This window comes from Drosophila montana, unplaced genomic scaffold, assembly GCF_035044405.1.
Source record: "Drosophila montana isolate Dmon_TW-CO22-7 unplaced genomic scaffold, ASM3504440v1 contig_2781_1, whole genome shotgun sequence".
Lineage (NCBI taxonomy): Eukaryota > Metazoa > Arthropoda > Insecta > Diptera > Drosophilidae > Drosophila > Drosophila montana.
The window spans coordinates 184030-202939 of record NW_026997652.1 but is presented as its reverse complement, the minus strand read 5'-3'; the positions used below and the strand labels follow the sequence as shown (position 1 = coordinate 202939).

The following is an 18910-nucleotide window of genomic DNA, read 5'->3' as shown; positions in this document are numbered from 1 at the left end:
TCAGCTGCCAGCGTTGCCAGAAATTTAATTAAACTGAAATTTCATAGAACTACACAAATATGCAGTATATTCAATAGGTTGGCTCCAGCTCCACCTGCCGACGGAAATAACTAAACGCGTTTAACAATATCTTCTGTGCTGGTTTCTCAGGCTGTTAAATTGTTTTTTTTTTTGTTTAATTTTTTGGTCTGTGCCAAGTGCTAGGATCTACCCAAGGATCTATCCGAACGCAATGTTAGCTGCATTGCTGTAAATTTGTTTTAACTGTTGAAAATTTGTATTCAATTTGCGTGTGTTAAAAGTGCATAAACCATAAAAATGCAAAGTTCGAAATCGTTTCTAATACGCGATCTTCTGGGTGACCTAATCAATCGTCGACAAACGGATTCCGGTAAGCAGCGATTGGTTAATGGAAATCATTTCAGATTCAATTTTCCGATTTCCTTAACAGTAACTGAGTGCTTTATATAGAGGTCTCTTCTTAAAGAATGCTACACTTTATAGAAGAGTCGTTATTATGGATTAATTTAGGCCAATTGTTAATTTGAATTTGTAGGTTAGGTTAACTTTACGGTTTGCTTTTAGGTTATGTTTCAAAATTAAACATTTCCCAAAATTTTTTAATTTTATTTAAAGGACTTAGGAACAGCATGTTAGAGTTGAGCAAGCCGAAAAATAATTTGCGAGTAAATGGATAAATGATTAATACATTCTTTCAGACTTATGAACAGGTGTATTCCACCTGATTCCATCTTATACATAAGTTGACCGTAAAACAATTTGCGAGTAAATGGTTCAAGGAATAAATACTTTGTAAAAATGAGTACTTTAGTACTTGTAAATTTGTGTAGACCTTAAAAATGGCTCTGCCTTTCGATTAGCTCTTATTTTACTGTTTTATGAATTTCGAAAAGTTTCAAAATTCAATCAACAAAACCCACATACAACATTTATTCATGTTTATTTTATAGAGAAATAAGCAAATCTGTATCTGGCTCATTTTTGAGTGATTAAATTGAAAGGATTTTCGATCTTTTGGAAAAAATTATGCTCCCAATTGGGTTCATTTTATTTGAGCTCTGATTGGATTTAAAGCTTCTAATCGTGCTTAAAAGATTGACCTAGTTTCTGCTTAATAACGAATGTTGCTTTTGAGTTCAAGTCCTTATGGTGCTTTCAGCGCTTGGATCTTGAATACTCATGAATCACAACACACTCACACACACACAGACACACACACACATGTTTAGAGCAATTAGCTACTAAATAGTTGTAATTGTTGAGCTAAACTTTATTTAATGTCATGCATAATTAGAGGACAACCCCAAACAAACACACACACACACACACACACACACACTAAAAAGTATAAGTCATACAAATGAGAGTGCACCTGCGGCTATATGATACCCTGGACTTGAGATACGCAGGGCAAGTTGAACTTGCTGAAGCTGTTTCGCAATTATTAGAATTGTTAGCTGCGGATTTAGGTTAAGTTCTATATAGATATTAAAAGTTCTTAAGGAAATAATAGAAAAAAACCATATTTTCTATCCGATAAGAATTTTTGGATTTCATTTCAGCAGTGTGACCAGCTGCTACTTTAAAAAAAAGTATCTAAATCTAATGTTAAAAATAGCTTTAAAAAAAAAGCCGAATTCAGATTAAAAATGTAACTGTTGCAAATGATACTAGCCAGTTTTAGCCAAAAAAATGGCTGAATTGGCAAAGCAGCCAGAAAAGAATCATCAACAAATGGGCACATGGGCATACTTTTTGCGGTTAGCTAGCTACAGGGTATCTGTTAGTCTTGACTGACTTGCCTTTTATTTATTGTTTTGCATTGTTGTTGCTGTTGTTGTTGCTGTTGTTGTTGTTGTTGTTGTTGTGGTTCATACGGGGGCTAAACAATCAAAGTTGTTGTACGTGACAAATTGCTCGAGCGCGAGTTACGACTAAAAACAACAACAAGAACAACAGCAAAAATTAAATTATTGCCTCAAGCCGTTCTGGTTTTCTAACTGAATGCACACACCCCCCCTTAAGCCCCCGACCCCGTCCCCGTCCCCCCACCCCACTGCCCTCGTCGAGCCATTCGCCCTCTCAATTTGTTGCTAAAAGTTTTGTTGTCGTTTCTAATTGAGGCGAGGTGTGAGATTTAAATGCCCGCGGCCAGTTGTCAGCGGTTTGTCACACACACACACACGCACACACACACACACACACACACGCACAACATCAAAAGTGTGGCTGGGTGGGTGGTTGGGTGGTTGGGTGGTTTGGTGCATGTAAAGTGCCGGCTAATTGGCCGCTGCGCAGCAGAAGTAATGCGAGACAATTAAGAAATATGCAAGGAGCCAAAGTTAAAACGAGCTCAATTTGAGGTTATGTCGAGTGCTTTTTGATCAGCTCTTCCTCTTCTCGCTGCATACTTTGCGGCGCCTAATCAAAAATTTATGGAAAAGTAATTGCGGTTAGCTTTGAAGGCAAGTGTCGCTCTTAGCTTAACTTATCTATTCGAAGCCCAGCTTGGACTTTAAATCTGAACTTATCCCTTGGAATTGGAAACTTTAATCATGGCTTTTATTTTCAACCTAGCTTAAACCTTATTATACTAACTTATCCCCCTAAAATGTATTTATCGCTTTTAAATTTAAAGTTTGCTTTTAAAAATTAAGTCCTTATCCCCTGTAAACTTTACTTATCTCCTTAAAACGTAGCTATTCCTCCTAATCCTGATTTATGCTATTCCATTTTTACTAATCCTATTATATTCTTAATTATTCTTTTTTTTAGGTTTCTAGTTAATGTTTATATATTGTATCAATAATTACTTCTCTGAAACACACAATTTTTCTCGCTTTATTTTAAGAAACAAACATGGTTCATAAGCATTTTTCCTCACAGGGTGATTAAATGGAATCTAGCCGAACCTAACCTTACTTTTTTGAAGCTCGTCTTCTCAATATATACAATATATTTAATACTTTCGGTAACAGTTAGTGCCAGAGACTATCTTAATCGAGTGAGACCAAGACAACAGGTTGTTTAATTAATATGGTAGATCCTTACCTAACCTCAACAATATTTTGAGGTTAATGTGAAAAAACCTTAGCTAACCCCAAAATTCAATGTGGAATGCAATATTTTCGTATATCATATCCAATTGAGATCAAATAATGAGCTTTCGCTTTTGTTTGTTGCGTTTAACGAACACCGTGAACACCCTGTCGATTGATTTAACCCAACCTAACCTCAACAATATTTTGAGGTTAGCTTTTTGATGTACATCAGAACCCAACTAACGAGCTTCAGAACAGATTAGATACCAACATATTCAGCTGGATGCCAGCTATGGGCAACCCTTATGGGTTATTTATAAGTTTGTTTTAGCCTGAAATAATCACTGTGCGTTTGAGTGTGGGTCGAAAGTTAACTGTAAATTGCCGACACATGCGACCTTTCATTTTTTTATTCATATCTCACAATTCAAGTGCCTATTAAATGGCAATTGTGCCGCAAATTGATACGACGTGACTTTTCATCGAAAAAATAAAGAAACTCACTTGAGACTCCCCACGCGGGCGTCCACACACGCACACTCACACACACCCACACACACACACACACACACACACACACACAAACGTGGATAATTGAATCATCATTCACATGTCGCCGTCTCCTTCAGCTGCTTCTTCGCCTTCTTCATAAATAGAAGTCAAACCCATTTGGGGTTAAAATACAAAAATAATTTCCGCAGCAAAAATATGATATATATATATGTATATATATATATAAATATATATATAGAGTAGATTCCATGCTGGGCGCAGACACACGTGAGCGCCTGTGGGCTGCTCCTCTCGTCCTTTTTTTTTGTGCATTGGTGGTTGGTTTTTTTTCTCCTTTTGCCAAATGCCTGAAAATTCCAATAGGAAAGAAGGCATTGAGCGCTCACTTCTCGAGCGGACGACACGTGAATTTAATCAGGCAGCCCCGTAGCGCGTCCAGGATATATATGTATGTATGCATATATACATATATTTATAAGGATATGCGCGTCGGATATAAATAACATGTTGTTTGCTCAGCGAGCACAAAGCCAATTCGCCCGAATCCGTATTCGTAATCGTAATCGTAATCGTATTCGTATCCTCCATCAGCCACAACATGTGTTCATGTGTCCCGCTCCACTTTGTCTTCGTTAATGGACGCGAACGAACGCCCACTTAATGCACGAACCATCCCTGACCTTGTGCTCCGGCATGGTTTATCGTTGTCTTTGTGGCCTGCGGTCGCCGCTGGATGGTAATGAGTCCGTTGGTTGCCCAGTGCCAGTGCCTGGCCAAAGTGCCTGCACGCGCGCATCTCTCGCGGCCTCTCAGGACGCAGGACGCAGGACGCATTAACGACACGCTGCGATAAAAGCATGCCATATTCTATTTTCAGATTTCTTGCACTCATTCGCCTTTCGAATCCCATACCCATTGTCCGGCAAGCTCTCGTTGGCGTACTGTGCTTCAAATCGCGCCTTATCTTGCATTAAGCTCACTCCATTTCGTACTCGTTGGTTTTCTTTCGTACTCGCTATCTTCCCAACTTCTTTAAAGCACGTTTGATTTGGCTTTTCAGATTTCTCATTTACGTTCTCGTCGCTTTTGTCTTACTCGTTATCCTGCAAACTCTCGTTGATGAGCTTATCATAAAGAGGGAGTTGGCGTACTGTGCTTAAAATCACGCTTTAGCTTGTATTAAGCTTACTCGCTTTTCTTCTCGTTCAGTTTTTAATACTCGTTACATTTATAAATCTCGTTGGTTAGCTTTATGAGGGAGTTGGCATAGTGTGCTTGAAATCATGCCTCATATTAGGCTTACTCACTTTTCTTCTCGTTGCTTTTTTCATATTCTTTATATTTACAACTATCGTTGGTTAGCTTCGGGAGGCTTACTCGCTGCCATTCTCGTTGGTTTTCTTTCATTCTCGCCATCTTCCCAACTCTCGGTCGTCAGAAATGGCATAATTTTTTTAAATTCTTTTATTCCTCGCTTACGTTCTCGTTGTTTATTTTCAAACTCTCGTTGGTTAGCTTTAAGTGGAAGTTGGAGTTCTCTGCCTAAAATCACGCCTTGTGTCTTTATACTCGTTAACTTTGCAACTCTCATTGGCTGGAAAAGGTATTCTGTTCTTTATTTTGAAGTTTTCTCGCTTACGTTCTCGTTTCCTTTTTTATACCCGTTATATAGCAATCACTCGTTGATTAGCATTCCACTCGTTACTCGCCTAATGCTGGCTAGCGAGAGTATATACGGCACGCTCGAAAGCATGCTACGTTTAATTATAAACGCACTTGCTCTTGTGCTTGTGTTTATCCTCATATTCGTCCTGTTTTTACTTTTTTACTGTTTTTGTATGTGACTCTTAGCGAGAGGCGCACTAGTTCATAATTAAATGCTCATTATCTGACATCTGTCATAAGCTAACTTACTCTCGTTCTTCCTAATTTTCTTATGTCTATCGAGCTCTCGTTGGTTATGTAAATGGCGAGAGAATATGCGTTATAAGCATGTTTGGTCTGCGACAGCATTTCTTTTAAGCTTACTCGCTTTTATTAAGGCTGTATTCTGTATTCATACTCGTTAGTTTTCTAGTTCTCGTTGATATGCGAGCGAGAGAAAAAAGGCGCTGCTTGACTTATCATTATATCAAAATCAATCGCTCCTTTCGCCTTTTCTTATTATGTCATCTTCATAGCCGTCGCTTGTTCACTGCTAGCGAGAGCGTCGTTCAGCGAGAGACTAGACTTACTCGCTCTCGTTAACGTTTGCGAACTATTAACGAGAGCGTCATTGGGCGAGTGACCCGATCTACCTTAACGGATTCGTATTCTTATTCTCTTACTCGCTCTCGTTAAAATATTTGAACGAGAGCAGAGCCTTGGGAAATCCGAGTCTCAAGAAATAATAAGTAACTAATTCGTTATGTTTGTCAAACCAGAAATCGAATTGTCCAACGATGACTCGGACATAGACATTGAGGATCGCTCGACGCCCGATTCGACGGCGAATGGCTGCCAGCAGGAGCTGCTGCTGGCGCACCACTACAACCACAACGAGGAGTCCAGCGTGGAGTCCTGCGGCACAACCACGCCCGGTCCGGGCGCCGGTCTGAGCGCTGCTGCCGCTGCAGCGGGCATGGCCGCGGGTCTGTTGGCCGCAGCTGCTGCCGGCGGCGGCGGCGGTGGAGGCGGCGGCAACAACGGTGGCAGCAATTTGGGCAGCGGCAGCTATGCGGAGCACAAGCTACAGCTGAGCAAGAGCGGACGCAAGCCACGACGACGACGGACAGCATTCACGCACGCGCAGCTGGCGTATCTGGAGCGCAAGTTCCGCTGCCAAAAGTATCTGAGCGTGGCGGATCGCAGCGATGTGGCCGAGACGCTGAGCCTATCGGAGACGCAGGTCAAGACCTGGTACCAGAATCGACGGTGAGTAAAGGCAGCTTGGGCTGGCCCATGTTGCCCCATATTTAATGCCCGTCTTTCTCGCTTGCAGCACCAAGTGGAAGCGACAGAATCAGCTGCGCCTGGAGCAGCTGCGGCACCAGGCCACGCTGGAGAAGGACTTTGTGGTGCAGGAGAATGCCGCGGGCGGCGCTCTCGGCTGCTGCCCCAGCGGCTTGTCCAATTCGTTTAGCGCCGCCGCCGCCGCGGCAGCCGCTGCGGCTGGCAATCCGTGCAACTTCTTGACCTCGGCCGCTGCGGCGGCCATTTTCCGCAACGTTGGCTACGTCCACGGCTGCCCCATGTAAAGGCCACGGCGCCAGCAGAGCTTCACTCCGCCAATCCAATTCCACGCTTGCCTATGTAAATACGATAAATGGTTTATGTGCAATACGAATTTCTTCTCCAGCTCGATGTCTACTCCATGCGCGTAATCGAACTATCGATTAATCGATCATCGATAGCTATCTAAGATGCCCTCAACTACACACCTCCCACCACTAAGCTCCTGACCCTGAACGCCTGCTCTCCAATTATATACCTTAGGCTTAGTCGAATTAACTGTAACCGACACACACACACTTACACACACACACACAACAAACTGTACTCATATGTAACAAAAAATAACAACAATTGTGAACTTTGTGCACTCGAAAACGATAAATTTTTTTTTTTGTGAAAATAAACATTGAATTGCATATTTGATAAAGTTCGTTATTAAAAATTGTCGAGTATTATTAAGGGTTTTCATTGGTTTTTTTTTTAACCACATTTAAGGGCTTAGTTTAAGGTAGCAGAAGGATTCAGATAGGTTCTGTTCAAATGTTATATATTGGTTAGACATTTTTGAGACTCGAGATTCGAGTTGAGATTTTGGCAGCACTCTACAGATTAATCTCCTGGTGTTAAGGATATGCTATAAGTAAAACCGACAAAAAAATATAGAAATGCTACAGATTATTTTGATGTGGCTCTGTTTTAGTGTAAAGTGTTCATGATATACTTACAATCTATAACTGCATTTATAAACGAATTTTGAGCTATATTTGGGGCTATAAAAGGAACAAGTTTAGACACATATCCAAATAATGTTAAATGGGAAACATTACAGATTGCTTTTAGCTGTTCAAAGACTCAAATAAGAATCCAATTGGATATGTTGCAGATTATATGTATATTTAGCCTGGGATTTGGAACGGAAACGTAGACAGTTGATTTAACAGCTCATCAAACCAATTAGTTTCAAAAGTCTCGAAAAGAAAATATTAATAATTGAGTACCGTCAGGTAGACATGTACCGTTATTCAGCACAACATTGCCAATCTCGTTGCAGTTGCAAGTAAACGTTGGTGCTGCATTTGTGATTGTGCGAGCATCGAGTCATGCTTAAAAATCAACTTGAGCGAATGATACAAAACGATATCAATTTGTCGCTATATAGTAGTAAATGGTATGCTATGTGCATGCACAAATACATATAGGTTGTTATATAAATGTGAGGTTGGGTTGAATGGGCATGGCATGGCAGCCAACCGGAAAACAAGCAACAACACTGCACGCAATTAAAACGGGCCACAAGCCCGCAAAGACAGCCAGCATATTCCACGCGCATGGGCGAGAGCGAGACAGCAATAGTAACAGCCGCAAAAGCACTGGCTGGGGAGAGCAGCGAGCAGCGGGCAGCGAGCGTGGGCGCAGCAGCGACGCAGCGTCGCAGTCAACTTTTGTGGTTAGATTTTCATGCACATTTAGCTCGCGATGATGGGGGCCAAAACACAAAAAGGACGAGAAATGTTTAGCCACAAATTGAATCTGCGGCGAGTCAGTTAACAAGCAGCAGCTGCTCCACTGAGTGGGAGAGAGACGCACTGATATAGACGACTGTACAGCAGCGAATATAGTGAAGGGGTGGTGGAGGGGCTAGTCATAGTTCGAGTGGCCGCAACGGAAGCAGCGCAGCAGCAGCAGCAGCACAGAACGCTAATTAAAAAGACACTTGAGCGGGAGGCGACGGCGACGGCGACGGCGACGCTGACGGCTGCAAAACAAGTTAGAAATAAACTAAAAAAAGCCACGTTAACTTTACAGTTATCCATGAAATTGTCTATGAAATGTGAATGTAATTTAATGAATAAAATGCAGCAGACTTCAGCCCGTGTGCACCCCTCCCCCCCTCGCCACTACCCTTCACTGCTCTCGCACCATTCATACAGTTTTGTTTGGCTTTATGAATTTATTTTTGTTTGCGGTTCATTTGCGCAGCCATTGAAATTTCAATTGCATTTTTTAATTGGTACATTTTACGTCTGCCATCCTTTGAGTGCAAAAGGAACTGGCAACTGTTTTCAGTGCCGTTTGTGCACGCTTCCACTTTGATTTGTATTTATTTAATGAGTTATTAATTGCATTAAGCTTTCAATATTCGCAATTAAATGCAAGAACTCGCAATCAAGCCAGTGCAAACAAGACACACACAACAAACCTGAAAGGGCTATAATGGTAATAAAGATGGTCAAAGGCGGGCATTCAGTTGGCTTCAACTGGCGCAACTTTTGCTTGAAGCCTATCCTTTACGCAGATAGATCACTGTAGCTCTTGTGCAGCACAAAGACTAAGTGGCACGGCACTTGTGCTGCAGCTGCCAATAAAGCTGATTGATACGACACGCCAAGAGTCTGATTTGCTTGCAATTTATTTACTTTTAAATGTATTTTAGACGATATTCATATGGGAAACCGATCAGATCTCCAAAAAAAAAAACAATCAAACATTATTCAATATCGTATACAGTAGACAGAGGCAACGGAAGATTCGCAGGATAAGGCCCATTGATCTGCACAATCTAGAGCATGATTTTGAGAAAGATATAAACAGAAATAAATAAAACAACCTAAGACCATAAATAAACGCTTGTCAAATCTTGTATTATATGATTGGCTCAAATGGCTTAGGAAGAGCAGCAATAAATTAACTTAAGCAAACAACTTTTAATCAATTTAGAGCTATTCAGTAGAGTATAAATAAAAATTATGTATTTATATTTATGTTACAGAAGTTATTAACACAAATAACATAGAATTTTTGTACAAGATAGAAAGGGAAATAGAAAAGAAAGTAAAAATAACCAAAAAAAAGCCTGATTCACGACTGGAATAAGTTTATGCAATATTAAAGCTAAACAATAAGTTAACAACTTCAGTTGTTTATTGAAGAACTTTTCCAACCTCAAAGAGATTTTGCAGATTAACGACAAAGCAGTTTAACGGTAAATGCAATGCACACACACACACACGCACACATATACAAAACAATTAGCGTTTCACAACGCTGGTGACATCAACGAGGAACAACAACAACAACAACAGCAACAACAACAACAACCACCACCGAGACAAGTGTCAACACGCCCCGCGGCACAAACACAATTCGCAACATTTTTCCAAACGGATAATGACAAACATTTTAATCACAAAATGAAACTGAAACCGAAACCGAAACCGAAACCCACCACCGAACCGCAATAGGAGTGCGCTTCAGGCACGAGCAGGACAACAACAGTAGCACACAGCAACAGCACGCACACACACACACACACATACGCATACACACGCATACACACCACTCGATGTTGGCCTTTACGGTTAAAAGTCTCAGTCGGAAGTCAAGTGCGTTGGCTGCTTATTGTTGTTGTTGTTGTTGTTATTGTTGTTGTCCTTCTTCTTCTTCTTCTTCTTGTTGTTGTTGTGGTCTGTCGCATTATCTTCGCATCTTGTCTGCCGCACAAAGGCCACAAATGAGCTTAACAAAAGGTATTTATGGAGCGCAGCAGCTTTACACATATGTATTAAAAAAAATAAAAAAGCAACTGAATGCATATAATGGCATGTTATTTGATAATTATATATCATAGAAAATTTAGTATCCATTGAGTTCCTATAGCAGCTATATATTATCGTGGTGCGATGTTGAAAAGATGCACATATATGAGCATAGTTTATGTATATGAGCCTAGTTATAGGATAAGCAAAAGTGTTTTTCATACAAGGACCTGCTTTTCGATCGTACGATCAATCTGTCAGATGTACGATATGGTTGTCCGTTCGGTTCGGTTCCTATGCCAGGTTTCAAGATGATATAGATAGCCTTAAGACTGAGAGACTAGTTCGCAGAGGAACAGACAGGCGGGCAGACGGACAGACAGACAGGGCTATATCAACTCAGCTGTTGATATCTGATCGAGAATATAATATTTTATGGGATCGGAAATGTCTCCTTCAATGTTTTACGTTAAAATTTGAATGCCCTCTATACGAAAAAACATTTACAACATGCTTTTAAACAATCTATTTTTCGTGATTTTTAGCCTGTACATAATTAATACAAACATATTTCACGAACTTTTAATACTGTTTAAACCGTATATGATTAAGTAGTGCACAAATATTTCATTACATTTAAGAAGTCAATTCCTCAGAACTAGGCGGTAAAGTCTTTCCACAGTCGGGATATGGCTAGAAAACTTATGATAAAACTTTAAAGATAACATCTGAAGTCATTTGTAATTTTGACTATAAGCTAAGGCCTAGTCTATTTGCCTAACTCGATAACCAGACGATCCTCAAAGATAGCTGAACTATTGGAAATGAGAAAGGACTAAGTTATGTCATGAAATATATGTATGTACAAATGTTTTCAAATCGAATAAAATACGAAAGAGTCTTAGCTGCGACCCAAACACACACAGCTCGTAGGCGTTAGGTTGCAACGATCTGTCGAGTCTGACATGTTCGATGTTGGCTAATCGAACTTGTTCGATGTTGGCTTCAGACCCGAATCAAGTAGCCGGCCAGTTGATCGTCGGGCATTGCTGAGATCGCAGCTTGTGATCGTGTGTGTGATCGTCGTCGAGTGCTTGGGGAAGGGTATCAGATAACAGCTAAATGATGGAACCGTAAGTTGGATTTGCATATTGAACATACATATGTATATATTCTGAGAACTGAACATGCTTTCAAAGCGAGTCGTTTGTCTAATACTGTGCGTAGGGGTAATAGCTATGCGTTGGGCATGGATCAGTCGTCCAGATCCGAGTAGGTATCGATGGGCGCCTGCCACATCTTTGGCAGCTCCTCCTCTTCGACAAGCTCCGGTATTTCCAGCTTGATGCGATTCAATATGCTCACCATTGCGGTGACCTGAGAGCCAATCTGAACAGTAGAGAAATATATATATATGAAATGCATATAATATCAGTTATAGATACCTGTCCGAGCCAGCGACAGCTCATGTGGATTTGATAGAGTATGGTTGTGGCCCAGTTGAGCATGGACTCGAGATCGCTGCGCCGCATTTGAAAGAAATGATCCGGATAGCCGGCCAGCTTGAGGTCGTCATTGTTGGTGAGCATCACCAGCTCCATGATGCGATTCATTGTCTCCAGCAGCAGATCCAGCTCGCTTAGCTGACCAGTGCCCATTTCGGCCAGGCTGAAGCGGGCCACCGGGCCGAGGGCCTGGGCCAGCTCCTTGAACTCGCGATACCGATGCATTGTTATGTCCAGGTTCAGGATCTGGCCAATTATTGACCAGAGCATGCAGACGCCAATGGGCAGGCCGCGTGCATTGGCACGCACCAGGCCCAAAGCCAAATGGAGCAGTATTGTATCCTGATCCACATCCACCTTGTGCAGCTCGGCCAGCAGATACTCGACATGACCGTGAACCTGTTGATGTGCCACGGATTATCATGTGTAGCCCCGCGGGGACATGCTCAACCTACGCTCATCGGATCCTTGGTATCCATCAGGCCCAGCACACGGAACAGCAGGCTGCGCATATTCTTCTGCGGCTCCAGCGGGCCGTGTATGAGGAAGAGCATGCAGACGGCCACCAGCAGGGGACGCTGCATATCCTCATCCCAGTTGCGCGCCAATTTGCGCACCGTCTCAAACCCATTTATGATCTGTTCCGAGAAATTGCTGGGATTAGGGATTTGAGCGAAATGGACGGGCAATGCATCAGTTAGTTAACCTGATCCAAGTCGTTCGTCATGTGGATGATGAGGCACTTGTGGGCCAGGGGACTGCACTCGACCCACGCCCGCAGCTGGTCAAGCGAGCAGAACTGGCTGCAATTCGCATAGCTCATCTTTGACGATCCCAAAATATCCAATTGCCAATTGCCAAATGTGAAATGTGAAATTCACTCGAGGATCGAACGCACCTATTCCTATTCCAGTTGAATCGGGCTCTGGCCGTTTCCCTGAAACGATATGCTAACAACAACAAATAGTCAACGGCATTTATGTGTTAGGGATGGACGCGTTTCGATATTTATCGCTGGCCGCATCGTTTTGTTTCCATTCGTTTCCATTGAATCGCAGTGAATTGTTTTCGTGAAACGTCTCATGACAGGATCTGCGACATTCGATAGAGCATCTATATTCTTGATCAGCATCAAAAGCCGATCTCAAGTTGAGAAACTTGGCAAAGATTCCATGATTTAAGTCAGTCTCGCCCGGATCGGATCATTATATACATCTTTATAGCAGATGCATACTGTATCCAAACTCAATTTCATTATGTTTCCGAGAAAATGTCTTCTTATAGGAAAACTCCCTTCCCGCACTAATTTATATATGTATATATGTGTGAAAGTCGTATTCAAACTATGTGAAGTTAAATGATCTAAAATTAAAGCTTTATTTACTTTAAAATACACATTGATTAAAATGAAAAAATTCTGTTGTCTCCCATATTCGCTTGTTGAATGTAAAATATGAGCTTTTTTCAAAATTCTATCTGATGACAAATTTGATCAAGTCAAATATATTTTAAATTCAAATATATGTATATAACAATTTGAACTATAAAAAATTCTTAGAAAGTTCTAAAACATCAGCTTTATATATAAATCGAATCCGGCCTCTGGATCAAAACTTTACGTAAAGATAGAAAAGAAAAGAAGATACATTCTCTCGAAATTACAAATAACTTTCCAAATATTACTGGACTTATATTTAAACAAGAACAGTCTGTATATATTTCTTACTATTTATTATTATAGTATAGGTATTTATGTAAGATTTAAGAGCAGGACGGAGCACATAGCAGAAATTGGTTATCTTTTCAAAAGTTTTTTCCTGCTGAACTTTTTTTTTGTATAAACATACATATGATGCAGAAATGAGGCTTAATATACAGTGCTCACTCGCAAACGAGACCTTCGGCTAAAGTGTTCGCTCTTATATATGGAAAATCTTACCAACCTTTACAAATTTCTTCAAAAGTAACAACAAGAGCTCAAAACAATTGAGGAAATAAACAAAGGATTTCTTGGAGGTGTGAATAACTGTTTCTGAAGTCAAATAGTCATATCAAATGTTTAAACATATCCTTAATTCTACTGAAACACGCACATTTCAATATCTGGCAACCTTCGTCTAGATATGGAACTTGCTTCATTCTCGATATGTTATCGATAAATAATAATTATCGTTTGCCCGATCTTTGTAGCTTGAAGCGAAAACTTCTACAAATGTCACCTGAAAATTAAGTTTTGAATGACAGAGTCGACGAGACATAAACAATGCAAAATGGGCATTTGTTATGAAATGTGTCTATGTTTATGGCAAGTGTAAATAAATTGATGTGCAGCAAAATTTGTTTATTCCACAGAAGGCGTCGAAGGCGGCGCGCGGGGGGCCAAAGTGCAGAGCTTGTCGGCTAATTGGCAATTTAGGGACTTTCAAATGAATTCAAATTGAACCTGACAGTTTTTCAGCCAGTTGCTGGCCAAATGCTATCCTGTGGCGCGCCTCTCTCGGTCTGTCCGTCTGTCTGTCCGTCCGTCTGTCCTTGCCGCAGCTGTATTTTGTACAACTTCGTTAGCAAAACCAAAAATCGCCTGCAGCAATTTTAAAAAACAAACAGTCGAAACAGTGGCAAACCCAACGAATCAACGCATAATGATACGAAAATCTGTTGGCTTTTGTGCCCAGGCCCGAATATACATACATATATAATAAAAAATAGAAAAAAAAAACCCTCCCCTCCTTAACCTAACCGCTCGCAAAAAGTGGCGAGTGTATGTCAACAATTTGTCCCAAATTAGGCGTAAAATTTACAGATTGCTCTGCTAAACAATAACAACGACCCAACCCCCATATAGAACATGTGGGCGTGTCCTGTGCCGGGCGTGCTCGACTAGGCGATACCCTGGGCCCAGCACAGTACAGCCGTGATTAGCTTGGGTATTCATAGTCCTTCCATATATACAATGGTTCTACCTTTAAAATTGCAATTTTTTTCAATTTGGGAAGATATTCAAAAAGTGAAATATTTTAAAGCTATATAATACAAGAAAAAACCCGAAATAACAAGTTGCGACTGTCGAATTTAATTTCGAGTACGGAAAATAAAAACAAACTGATTAACGACAGCGATATTTCCTTCTATATGATATATAGATTTGCACAAAAAGATGATACCCCTTTTTGGCATTTTCAACGAGTACAGGGTATACATAAAGTCTTGCTAATAAAAGGGTAGTTGCTACTTATCATCCTCATCAACATCAACATCAACGTCATCGTCATCCCGGTTATCGTTATGATTGTTATTTGCCGCTCTTCTTTTTTTTGGGCCACACTTGACACTCTTTTCAATTGCACTGCCTGTACCATGGTCGAGGAGGGGGAGTGGCAGTGGGGTGGGGGGTGGGGGTGTGCGTTCAACCCCTCCGCTAATTTGAGGCTTTTATACGCCATCTAATTGAAGTGAAAATACAGTTGGCATTGATTGCGACTTTGTGGTACGCCGGCATGGATTACAGTGGAAGGGCGTGTTCTCTAATGCTGGACTTATGTGAAGCTCTGAGATTGTGATCGGTTTGCCTACCAAGTACTAACTGCCTAAGCTGATTTGCATAATTGGCTCTGCTTTCAGGCTAAACGTGAGAAAGGCACACATAATGCAGCCCTCGAATACAACCCTGTGCACCTTGCGCTCACTTGAATATATCATCAATCGAGATAAAATCAATCTAGATAGCTTGATTCAGTTTTTCACTGAGTTGGGTTAGCTCGAAATGTGCTTTCAGCCTTCATAGGCCCTTTGGCAACAAGTCAAAATTTTTAACAATTTTGAACAGCATTTCGACAGATAAATATTACTCTTCAGTAATTGTTTTCAAAAGTATTTCAAGCTTATATTGTTGACAATTGAATCTTGTTAACAAAATATTTCACACAATTTTAGGTTAATTATCTGAGAGAGTATAAATTTGATATATCTCCAAATCAATCCAATTAAAAAGAGCTGTAAAATGTAAAAATTAACAGACATTTAAAACTGATTTGAATGTTTTTCGAGTGTTTGTTTATTCCAATTTGAGGTTAGGTTAGATGCTGGCACTTACACATACATACACACAGATGTACATTTGTATGTGCATGTGCACCTATTTATGTATGCATGTATTTAATGCAAGAAGTTTGTGCGTTCCTTGGCCCTTTGGCTGCCTTTGTAGAATATGCATAATTAAAATATAAAATGCACAATACGGTGTTGGCCGTTGCTTTCGTCTTTGGGCAAAAGTTGTTAATCTTTTCATGCAGCTGCATAATTAAAATCTGAATATGGAAATTCTATGAAAAAATTGCGCCTCCTGCTCGCACGCAAATGGGCCAAATGGCAAATAACAAAAAAGGAACAAACAAAAAGGCCGAGCTGCAGCAAGAAAAAAATAGACTTACACACACACACACATATATATATATATATAAAGACATTTGCAGACAGCAACTTAACAGTTGCCGCTGCTCGTTAACAGTCAGCTTTTGGCCTCCCCCGCGTTGCTGCTGCTGTTGTCTCTTTCTCACTCTCGCACATTTGCGCTTTTAGCTGTTGCTGCGCTGTGCGTGGGTGTGTGTGTGTGTGTGTGTGTGCTTGTTTGTGTGGAAGGCTAGTAATTGCAAAATATGAATGCATAATGAGCAGATATTTCCAAGTGTGCAAAGAAACTTCAAGCAGCAACATGGGGGCGGCAACTTTTATGCTAAAATGTGCGAGTCGCGCGTGCACTTGCATTTTGCCAGTTACTTGCAAGGACACACACACACACACACACACACACACACACATGCACACCCGTTCAAGCGTGCAAATGTGCAGCTGGGTGCATGTATGCTTATACATACATACATACATATGTATGTATGTATGTGTGCTTGCACAACTGCCGCTGGTCTTGTCACCCAGCCCCAAGATACTTAGCAAATCTTCGCCAAGTATCACTAGCACACATTCCACAATGTACGCAACAAATAAACATGGCGGCCGTTGAGTGCTTACGAAAATGGTAATGGTATGCTGCTCATTAAAACTGCTGCGCCATTCGAATTGTAAACAGTGTTAAGTTGGCTGCACAAGCTGCCCAATAACAGCGGCCAACTCAATGTTGAGTAACACCTATTAAGTGCATACGCACACACATATGCAACACATACATACATGCATGTACAATACACATGCATAGACATTCCCAGAAAAAGTTCCAGCATCAGCTCAAATGACAACAAATTGAAACCTTTTGAAATTCGCAATATGAGAAAGCTTTCCGCAAAAGTGTAATCAACTCTCTTTTGTCGTCATTTCTCTTCTCGCTCATCCGAAAATCGCTTCTAAATAAATGTCAATGGCAGCTACTCCGGTTAAACACAAATCTTGGAGGCATTTGTGTTTTAAAGACGCAAACAAAAATTACTTTCCTTTTAAGTTACGTTAACATATCTTATTCCAGACTATTTTGCTGCTCAAAAAAAAAAAACAACTACTAAAAAAAGCAATTTGAATTTTTGTTTTTCTTCATATATTCTTCTTTTCATGTAAAAGCTCAGTTCGAATAGAGATCTGATTTGCCGACTCCGATATGTAAATTTCATTTCACTTGCCAGCGTTGCCACATTGTGAATATGGAACGATATGGCAGCACAGATTAAGGGGAAAATGTCACGTTAATTTGTATCAATTTACAGGCACCTGGCCATACGCCCGCAGGGCTTTGATATTGAGCAATTGCGTCAGATTGTGGTCCAATCGTGCCTGAAGGAGAAAGCCCAATTTATACACAGCAGCGACAATGTGCTGGAGGTGAGTGCGCCCAGGATATGCCACCATGATATTTAATGTGAGTTTCATTTTTTGTTTTTGTTTTTTGTCCAGCTAATTGAGGCGTTTGGGCAACTGATGTCGCGGGAGGAGATCGAATTCGGAGCCGAGCCGCTGGCCGCACTGCACGTGGCTGGCATGATGCTCTATATGCTGCATCACAACGATCTGAGCAGCACCCAGGTGCAGCGCACCTTGTTCATGCAGCGCTGCTTCGACTACATGGCCTGCACCGAGGAGACGCATGTAGGTCGATCGCGCCGGAGAAGCGTTTCAAGCTATGTATGTATGTATGTATGTATATATAAATGATGCTTCTCTATGGCAGGTGCATGAGCTGTGCACACAGATCCTGTCGCTGCTGGATATTAACGAGTCGGACAATATGCTCAATATGGTCACGTGCTGCCGCAACGCCAGCCCGCTGGGCACCATGGCCCAAATCGTGAGCACCTGCCTGCTCTGGGCGATGCTGGACAAGCTGACCGACCTGGGCTTCGATGCGTATCGGCTGCGCGCCTATCCCGAACTGATGATGGCCATTGCCATGGTCAATCCCCTTGTCTATTTGCAAAACTATCTGCACTCGCTGAATCTGATTGTGCGCGTAATTGGCGCTCTGCTCATTGCCGGGCCGTATGGCTCCACGGAGAAGCTGCGCAACGAGGTGGGCGTGCCGCAGGATATGCTCGAGTTTCCCAATGCCGATGCCGCCGTGCTCTTTCGCTGGCTCAACACCATCGTCGAGGAGCTGCGCGACGAGCTGCAGCTGCGCGACGGCCATGTGCAGGAGCGCATGATTGTCCTGGAGACATCCTGTGAGCTTATGAAACTGGTGCACCTCCATCTCGCCGAGTTCTATCAGCGCCTCTACAGCATTGCTGACTTTGAGGATGATGGCTTTGTTTCGGATCATCAGTGTGACAACGAGGAAGATTTCGAATGGTTGTTGTAAATTGCACAAATTGAGGTTATGTGCACGCAATCCTCATAATTTACGAGCAATAAATGTGCATTATTATAATGTATTACCTGTAGTTTTGCTACACCTGGCCTCAATCGGCAAAATTTGCACTCGAAAATAATTATTTGATATTTCTTTTTCCAACTGTACACTTGCGCTCTTTCGGGAAACTTCTTGCACAGTGCTTAAAACGCGCAAAACGGAAATGTGCCACGAGAGTTGCCCAATTATCAAGAATTGCATATTTTTCAATACTAGCAAAAAAAAAAAAAC

General features: G+C 41.4%; 3 protein-coding genes across 5 annotated transcripts; 2 read left to right on the top strand and 1 right to left on the bottom strand.

Annotated features, from left to right (window-relative positions):
* The first annotated feature begins 257 nt into the window (after positions 1–257).
* Positions 258–7161, top strand: LOC135430018 (homeobox even-skipped homolog protein 2). The gene is made up of 3 exons (XM_064684571.1): positions 258–391; positions 5999–6488; positions 6556–7161. The coding sequence occupies exons 1-3, from the start codon at positions 319–321 to the stop codon at positions 6809–6811; spliced, it is 819 nt and encodes a 272-aa protein (XP_064540641.1). The 5' UTR covers positions 258–318; the 3' UTR covers positions 6812–7161.
* Positions 7162–11238: 4077 nt separating this feature from the next.
* On the bottom strand, positions 11239–18823 carry LOC135430005 (uncharacterized). 2 transcript variants are annotated; one of them, XM_064684552.1, is made up of 5 exons: positions 18706–18823; positions 12536–12779; positions 12285–12467; positions 11770–12228; positions 11239–11701 (listed from the first exon to the last, which is right to left on the bottom strand). In XM_064684552.1, exons 2-5 carry the CDS (start codon positions 12650–12652, stop codon positions 11579–11581), a joined length of 882 nt encoding a protein of 293 aa, XP_064540622.1. In that variant the 5' UTR covers positions 12653–12779; positions 18706–18823; the 3' UTR covers positions 11239–11578. The 2 variants fall into 2 exon arrangements, with proteins under 2 accessions (XP_064540622.1, XP_064540621.1); XM_064684551.1 differs by having other exon boundaries at positions 11242–11713.
* LOC135430003 (uncharacterized) lies at positions 11373–18689 on the top strand. Of its 2 annotated transcripts, none has more exons than XM_064684547.1 (4): positions 11373–11457; positions 17541–17655; positions 17728–17919; positions 18002–18689. In XM_064684547.1, exons 1-4 carry the CDS (start codon positions 11447–11449, stop codon positions 18626–18628), a joined length of 945 nt encoding a protein of 314 aa, XP_064540617.1. In that variant the 5' UTR covers positions 11373–11446; the 3' UTR covers positions 18629–18689. The 2 variants fall into 2 exon arrangements, with proteins under 2 accessions (XP_064540617.1, XP_064540618.1); XM_064684548.1 differs by lacking the exon at positions 11373–11457 and adding an exon at positions 17375–17436.
* Positions 18824–18910: the final 87 nt, after the last annotated feature.